The 8701-nt window shown below is 39.6% G+C and overlaps 1 protein-coding gene across 1 annotated transcript; it reads left to right on the top strand.

Annotated features, from left to right (window-relative positions):
* The first annotated feature begins 2263 nt into the window (after nt 1-2263).
* Nucleotides 2264-8701, top strand: LOC108270789 (keratin, type I cytoskeletal 13). Its single transcript, XM_017477707.3, has 9 exons — nt 2264-2595; nt 2845-2970; nt 3130-3212; nt 3380-3536; nt 3640-3801; nt 4782-4907; nt 5080-5300; nt 5476-5552; nt 8237-8701. The coding sequence occupies exons 1-9, from the start codon at nt 2347-2349 to the stop codon at nt 8341-8343; spliced, it is 1308 nt and encodes a 435-aa protein (XP_017333196.2). The 5' UTR covers nt 2264-2346; the 3' UTR covers nt 8344-8701.

The following is an 8701-nucleotide window of genomic DNA, read 5'->3' as shown; positions in this document are numbered from 1 at the left end:
TAGAATGTCTTGGTATGCTGTAGAATGATTTTTTATTTGATCATTTCCCTTCACTGGAAGTAAGAGGCCCAAATATATTCCAGCGTGACAACGGGCCCCGTGCACCAAATGAGCTGCGTAAAGACATGGTTCGTCAGTGTTGTTGTGAAACTCAAGTTGCCTGCGTAGAGCCCTGACCGCAACCCCAGCGAACACCTTTGAGATGAACAGGAACTCAAGACTGCACGCCAGACCGTCTCGCTCAACACCAGTAACGCCGAATCAGCAGAAATCCCCACGGCCACTTTATAACCAAACTCTAGTGGAAAGCCTTTCCAGAAAAACGGAGACTGTTATAGCAGCAAATCCATACTGGGGACCGAATCCGTAGTAATACCCGTTAATTCCCGTAGTTTTGGAATGGGATGTTCAGCATACACATCGGGCTGTGATGGTCAAGTGTCCACATACTTTTGGATACCTCCCCAGAAACGAGGAATGGTACAGTTTCATACCTTTTTTTTTTTTTTCTGAAAGCGTAGGACTACTGTAAGATTTCATAATGCTTTTTGTTACTGATGCACATCTAAGGTTACACCAACGTATTGCTGTATCACATTTCCTAGGAATTGGCCAAGAGGAAAAACACCTGCGGTGCATCCTATTTTTCTTATTTATGCCAGTATTTTAGTCATATTTCCATGACCATAGATAGGACCTTATCATGTGTTACGGGTTTTGATAAAATCATTGATTAGCTTAAGGTGAAATAAGGTTTAAGTGGTTTCACTGACGCAAAGACTCCTATTTAATCCGAAAATGGACTAAGTGTCCTGTCCTAGAGACAGAGCACGGTTTATGTACCTAAAGATTTTAGAAAGCGGTAGTTGTCAATCTCTGCAATACTGTAGGCCTCACTGTGTACTCAGAGCAAACAGCTCAATACAGTCGACCCCGTTTTCCATCGAAAACATCTGCATGAGCCTAAGTCATTTTAATATGAGGTCATTCGGTATCGCTCGCACTGGAAAGCTAAACGTTGGAACACATGCGCACTGAAACAAATACAGAATACAGCAGGAAATACCAACAAAACGAGGTCACTGAACGTTCATTCTTTTCATGTTCGGTTTACGAACAAACCTAAAATGCTATAAAAAAAAAAAAAAAATTAATAATTTGTTTTAGAATAAATAAATAAATAAATAAATAAATCTGCCAGTACAATAGTGTGGGCTGTAATGTTGACCTGCCCATCTGTGTATTAATAAACTTAGAATCATTTTCAAGTAATTAAAACTAATGCGTCTCGCCAAAAAAACAACAACAAAAAAACAACAACGAGGATGTAGGGACGTGAAAATAAGACAGGTGCGCGGAATAATATGTGCGGGAAATAGTCCAAAAAAACACACGCACGTACACACTTTTTTTTTTTTTTTTTTTTTTTTTTTAAATCAAAACAAACATTTGAAACAAAGCCAGAAAAAGAATTCTGTCTACCAAACCACGTGGACATTCTTCTACATAATAGAAACGATTCCATGCTTGTCGTCTCAGACGTGGCATTGAAAACTGAAGACCTGCCTTTTCCATGCGACTGAAAATGACACCGATTAATTCATGCCATCCGATCCTGTATGATTCGGGGTGTATCAAAAACAAGCAAACAAACTATGTTAGCCAATTAAAAACACGAAAGCCAGGTGCTGAGAAACGAGTCTTAAGAAATAATCCTTTTTCTTAAGAAATAATCCTTACTTAACAAATAATCCTTACCATAGAGTCATGAAAATAATCACATGATTCACGTATTTATTTACACGTGTAGTTCTTAGACAGTTCACACGTGTTCCAGCCTGTAGCAAATGATGAAAATGACTTGATGACAACAAATGAAAATTGACCTTTCACTTTTAATGGGCTTTACATGTTCTATGTGTTTTGATACTACTATGCGCTATGAAGGGAGAGAAAAAATATTGGGTAACTATTGTTTTATAATTAGGTCCTACACCCCCGCTTCCTCCGCCTACAGCTGACACTACAGGTATTAGGCTGGTATTTCAGTACTGCAATCATTATGTAAAATCATTAGGACTGCTCTTAAGCAACACTCAAAAACTGGCTTAGTCAAAGCATTTTTGTTCCTTTTTACACAGGTATGTACCATCCCTCTTTTAAAGACCAGATGAAAATGAATAAATTCTTTGGAAAGGCGCAACACGGTGTGCGATGTCAGACCCACCCTTCCAAAGAAAGGAATTCCATCACATGCAGGATTATAAAAGGAGAAACAGGTCAGACAGTTTCCGTCTCGTCTGTGAAGGACATCGAGGATTTAGCGAGCATCTGAAGCATCCAGCCATGGCTGTCACACTCCGTCGTAGTGCGTCCTACAGTACAGGCAGCATTGCTAGGTCAAATTTCCAAACTTCAGGTTGGGGGATGGGGCTGAATGGCATGGCTAGCTCGAGTCAATCCATCCGTGGTCACTACGGTCCTAGTTTCGATTTTTCATCCTCATTTTCCCCCTCTCATGAGTTCTCAGTGTTTGGCAGTGAAAAGCTGGCTATGCAGAATCTTAACAGCCGTCTGGCATCGTACCTGGAGAAGGTAAAGTCGGTTTTCTTTTTCACTTTTTTTTTTTTTTTCGAAAAAAAAAATCAACCAAAATGTGATTCGTGAATATCTTTACACGCTCACAAAGCAAGAAACAAATGCCGTCTCCGTTTGTTTTATTCAAAGAACAGCGAATCTCACTTTTCCCCCTCCTTTTCAGATGCTTTCTGAATCTTTCTTGACCTGAGAAAAAACTCTGTTCTTCATTTATTGACGTTTCTCATGAACGTTCTGTGCCGTCAGGTTCTCTCTTTGGAAACTGCCAATCTACAACTTGAGCAGGAAATAAACAAGTTTAATGAAAGCAGAACCCCCACCAGCAGGGATCTGAGTAAATACTACAGCATCATTGAAGACCTGCAGAAGCAGGTAACGCAGCAGAGATGAAGAACCACGGTCATCGAAGCTGAAATTCCTGAAAAATACATTTAGGCTTCTTAAGACCTTAAGCCTCATTTGCTTACCGTATTGCTTTTTTCTAACTGTGCGTTTTTTAAAATATATATATATATATCTTTCTCTTTTAAGATTATTTCTATGGCCAAACAAAAACAAGAGGTTTACACAAAGCTGGACAATGCTAATATAACAGCTTCTGAATTTAAGATGAAGTAAGTGTCTGCTGTTTTCTCTGCTATTACCCAAGTTTGCAATAAACACTCAGTTAGCAATGGTGTACTGAATGAAAAATGTATAAAAATCGAGTAATTCTTTAGGTCGGATGTGCATTTCATTCGTCGCAGGTCTTTTAGTCTCTGTTCATTGTTTGATGCTGCAGGTTCGAGAATGAGAGGGACATGTGTTCGTCTGTAGAAGCAGACCTGGCTCGTCTGCGCATGGCTCTTGGGGAGACCGAGATGGAAACCAAAGACCTACAAATCCAGATGTCTTGGCTAAAAGAAGAACTGAGTTTCCTCAAGAAGAGCCACGAGGAGGTGAGAACACCTTTTGGTTCTTTGTTCAATTCAAGGATTTGTAGTTTTCTCTTCGTGCGTGATCACCCGTCAAACTATTCTGCTGTTTTTCGTCTGTTCACAGGATCTGCACGTGGCTCGCACTCAGCAGAACGGCTCCGTGCATGTGGAAGTAGACTCTGCTCCAGCTGTGGACCTCAATAAAGAGCTGGAGGAGATACGAGAGCAGTATGAGGCAGTCATCATAAAGAACCGTAACGACATTGAGCAGTGGTTCCAGAACAAGGTGAACTACTGGTTGTTTGGATGGATGGATGGATGGATGGATGGAAGACCTTTATTGAATTAGTCAGTGTAGGACATTTGGTAGATTCTTCTGGAGATTATGTGAAAGGTGCTCAAAGTATACGAAAGAGGTTGGAGGTCATTTTAAAAGTAAATGTTGAATATATATACACCGACTCACACACACACACACACACGCAGTCTCCTCCGAAAGTGTTGGAATGGTAAGGCGATATGAAATTCAGCCTTCATTTACTGATATTTACATCTAGATGTGTTAAACAACTTAGAATATGGCACCTTTGGTGTCAGACCACCCGATTTGTAGCCGGGCGAAAGTATAGGAACAGTAAATTAAAGTAAATAACGCTTAATATTTGGTTGCATACCCCTTGCTTGCTATAACCGCATCAAGCTGGTGTGCCCATTGACATCAACAAACTGTTGCATTCTTCTTTTATGATTCTTTCCCAGGCTTTTACCCCAGCCTCTTTCAGTTGTTGTTTGTTTCGGGAGCGTTTCTCCCTTCAGTTTCCTCTGCAGGAGGTGAAATGCTGCTCAATTGGGTTAAGGTCTGGTGATTGACTTGGCCTTCCACTTTTCCCCCTGGTGAAGTCCTTCATTGTGTTGGCAGTGTGTTTTGGGTCATTGTCTTGCTGCATGATGAAGTTCCTCCCAATTAGGTTGGATGCGTTTCTCTGAAAATTGACGGACAAAATGTTCCTGTAAACTAAATTCACTCTGCTGCTACCATCCTGAGTTACATCATCAGTAAAGATTAGTGAGGCCATTCCAGAAGCGGCCAAGCAAGCCCGAGCCATGACACTACCTCCACCGTGCTTGACTTATGAGCTCGTGTGTTTATATAATAAGTTGCTATATTGCTATAAGTTTGGTCTGCTTTTCATTGTTTCAGAAATTTATTCGCCAGTCTTTCTATACAGTTTGGCTGCTAGCTAACGGAGTTTGGCTGTTTTCTAGGTAAAGAATTTGAACACTGAAGTGCTTAAAAGCCACACTGAGATCACAACCTCCCAAACAGCCTTCAGTGACCTGAAGAAAACCTACGAGACCCTGGAGATAGAAATCAAAGGGATTCACACACAGGTACCTTGGGCTTATATCTTGCTTATATAGCTGAAAACTATTCCTAAAACTCTCTTCAGCTTCCTGTACTTAAAGATCTCGAGGACTTTCAGATTTATAGAACTTCACTTTACTCTGCCAAACAGGATTGCATTACCTTTCAGTAAGTCTTCCGTAACATCTTGTGGTACAGATTCAAATGCTGCAGAACGATCTGGTTCAGGTGGGGGCACGTTACAGTGAGCAGCTATCACAGCTGCAGTCGCACATAGACCGAATACAGACAGAGCTCCAGCAGATCACTGCCAACATACAACAACAGGCTATGGAGTACCAGCTGCTGTTGGACATCAAGATGAGGCTGGAGCTGGAGATTGCTGAATACAGGAGGCTTCTAGAGGGAGAAGGACAAGGGTGAGGCTTTGGGTTTGGTTCTTGTGGATGCAAAGCTGAACAGATAATTTTCTCAAGGTGATTAGATTTCAACTGTAGATATTAAGTAGAGAGGGTCAGGGTTTAGCTCGCATTGATCCTTACTTTGATGCATGTAAGGAAAGAAAGACCGGTCATTTTTATGTACTGTTCACAGGTATCGTATCGACACATCCACGGTGACCAAGAAGGTGACCGAAACAGTTGTGAAAGAGACGCAAGAGGCGGAAGAGGGTAAACTCAAATTTCATCCATTTCATTTTGTCCGTTCATATATTCATCGAGACCCTATGTTTGACGCGATACAGGTGGAAATACCTATAAATTACAGCTTTTACCGTTTAGTAACCAAAAAAAAAATCCATTTTGCTGGCGTTTATACCAAAAAAAGTGTTTCACTGTTTATTTACTTACAGATTTAATTTCATATATAACATTTTGTATCGGCTCAGGCAGTAAGTATTGTTGTTAAAACCGAATTAAGGTCAGTAAGACATGATGTCAAGATAGTTACAAATACACCGATACAAATACACGTAGTCATTCATCAATGACACTCTCTGTATTTGTACGTATCTGTTTAGTGCTCCAAATATCCGTACTTAGTACGTACATAAGTAAATCTTTATTTAACACTTTTCTAACAAACCAAAATCCTTCCAAACTTACTTAAAAGTAAACCACATAGAAACAAAAAGTACGCACGATTCTTCAGTACACATTAGACAGGTACGATTAAATAAACAGCCACTGCTAAGAGCTATCAAGAACAAGATATAAAAGTGGGTTTTAAAATGCTCATTGAATCTGAAAAAAACAAAACAAAACTACGAACCCGACCACGATACTCTCGGAAACAGTGGAGAACACAAACGTCGGTCCGACCCCCTCGATCTCAGCGACATCACCCGGGTTCATATTTGATATGATTATTGATGAAATGTTCCTCACACAGTTGTTATTTTTGTTTGTGCCTGGCGTTTCCGAGAACGTAAACAAACTCCTCTCCTAATTTGAACCATCACAAACCTGACCAGGCAGTTACTAAGGATGAAGGAATGAACACAGAGCACTACATGTGCGTCCAGCAAGCTTCATATCTGTCAGCTCAGTCCTGATAAAAATCTGTCTTGAAAAATGCAAGTCTCACGAGCAAACACATTCCCTTTTATTGATGGTGGAGATAGTACCAGGGCTTGGTTATTAAACATTCCAGTGGACTGGACCAACTTTTCTTTATCACTGATTATCAGCGATTGGTGACAGGACAGAAAGATAACGTCTGATAGAACTTCTGATAGGTCTTCATTATTCAAATCCACCCGAAATTCCTCAACAACATTTGGTCTACTTACTTATGTACTAAAAGGTCATAACAGAGGCCATATTTAAAACATTTATGATCGCTACGGTTGACGCGATACAGGTGGAAATACCTATAAATTACAGCTTTTACCGTTTAGTAACCAAAAAAAAAATCCATTTTGCTGGAGTTTATACCAAAAAAAGTGTTTCACTGTTTATTTACTTACAGATTTAATTTCATATATAACATTTTGTATCGGCTCAGGCGGTAAGTATTGTTGTTAAAACCGAATTAAGGTCAGTAAGACATGATGTCAAGATAGTTACAAATACACCGATACAAATACACGTAGTCATTCATCAATGACACTCTCTGTATTTGTACGTATCTGTTTAGTGCTCCAAATATCCGTACTTAGTACGTACATAAGTAAATCTTTATTTAACACTTTTCTAACAAACCAAAATCCTTCCAAACTTACTTAAAAGTAAACCACATAGAAACAAAAAGTACGCACGATTCTTCAGTACACATTAGACAGGTACGATTGAATAAACAGCCACTGCTAAGAGCTATCAAGAACAAGATATAAAAGTGGGTTTTAAAATGCTCATTGAATCTGAAAAAAACAAAACAAAACTGTGAACCCGACCACGATACTCTCGGAAACAGTGGAGAACACAAACGTCGGTCCGACCCCCTCGATCTCAGCGACATCCCCCGGGTTCATATTTGATATGATTATTGATGAAATGTTTCTCACACAGTTGTTATTTTTGTTTGTGCCTGGCGTTTCCGAGAACGTAAACAAACTCCTCTCCTAATTTGAACCATCACAAACCTGACCAGGCAGTTACTAAGGATGAAGGAATGAACACAGAGCACTACATGTGCGTCCAGCAAGCTTCATATCTGTCAGCTCAGTCCTGATAAAAATCTGTCTTGAAAAATGCAAGTCTCACGAGCAAACACATTCCCTTTTATTGACGGTGGAGATAGTACCAGGGCTTGGTTATTAAACATTCCAGTGGACTGGACCAACTTTTCTTTATCACTGATTATCAGCGATTGGTGACAGGACAGAAAGATAACGTCTGATAGAACTTCTGATAGGTCTTCATTATTCAAATCCACCCGAAATTCCTCAACAACATTTGGTCTACTTACTTATGTACTAAAAGGTCATAACAGAGGCCATATTTAAAACATTTATGATCGCTACGGTTGACGCGATACAGGTGGAAATACCTATAAATTACAGCTTTTACCGTTTAGTAACCAAAAAAAAAATCCATTTTGCTGGAGTTTATACCAAAAAAAGTGTTTCACTGTTTATTTACTTACAGATTTAATTTCATATATAACATTTTGTATCGGCTCAGGCAGTAATTATTGTTGTTAAAACCGAATTAAGGTCAGTAAGACATGATGTCAAGATAGTTTTGGTTGTGATTAGGGTTGGTAATACTTAGTAATATGTGTGACAATCTGTCATGTCGTTTTTTTTTCACTGTTTGCCCTGTCTGTCTCAGTCAATCTCAGTCAAGAACTACCTAAAATACTTCCATCCATTGGTAACTGTGTGTTTTTCCTTCGTGTTCAATACATGTAGAAAAACATCATCACCAGAGACGTGTGAAGGTTATCGTTGAGGAGCTGGTGGATGGAGTGATTGTGTCCTCGAGCGTCGATGAGAAAGTGCAGGATTTGCCCAACTGAAGAGAAAATGCCTTACATTTAATCATAATCATAATAGTGCTTCTGCAGTTGCCGATCAAAATAATAATGCAAAGATTTGGGCTGTTTGGGTTGCAGCAGAGATTTATGAACTGTTCAACGTTTGACTTTTAGAAATGGTGTTGAGTGAAATGTTTGGCTTTAGGATATGCGGTAACATATTTTCATTTTCAGTTCTGTTGCTTAGCCACTAGGTGTCATGTTTGTCTAACTCATGTGTTAGGGATTCATACCAAGTGGAGTGTGTGTGCTGCCTGCCTTAACGAGAAATATCATATATCACAGACACGTGCTTTGTGTTCCGGAGATTACAATAAAGTGAACTGTGCAAATAAGCTAA

Source organism: Ictalurus punctatus, chromosome 10, assembly GCF_001660625.3.
Source record: "Ictalurus punctatus breed USDA103 chromosome 10, Coco_2.0, whole genome shotgun sequence".
NCBI classification, from domain to species: Eukaryota; Metazoa; Chordata; class Actinopteri; order Siluriformes; family Ictaluridae; genus Ictalurus; species Ictalurus punctatus.
This window is presented reverse-complemented; position numbering and strand designations above follow the sequence as displayed.

Coding starts and splice junctions, on each gene's coding strand:
- LOC108270789 (XM_017477707.3), top strand. CDS start 2,347: ATGGCTGTCACACTCCGTCGTAGTGCGTCCTACAGTACAGGCAGCATT. Junction 3,213..3,379: donor GCTTCTGAATTTAAGATGAA/GTAAGTGTCTGC, acceptor TTGATGCTGCAG/GTTCGAGAATGAGAGGGACA. Junction 5,553..8,236: donor GACGCAAGAGGCGGAAGAGG/GTAAACTCAAAT, acceptor CAATACATGTAG/AAAAACATCATCACCAGAGA.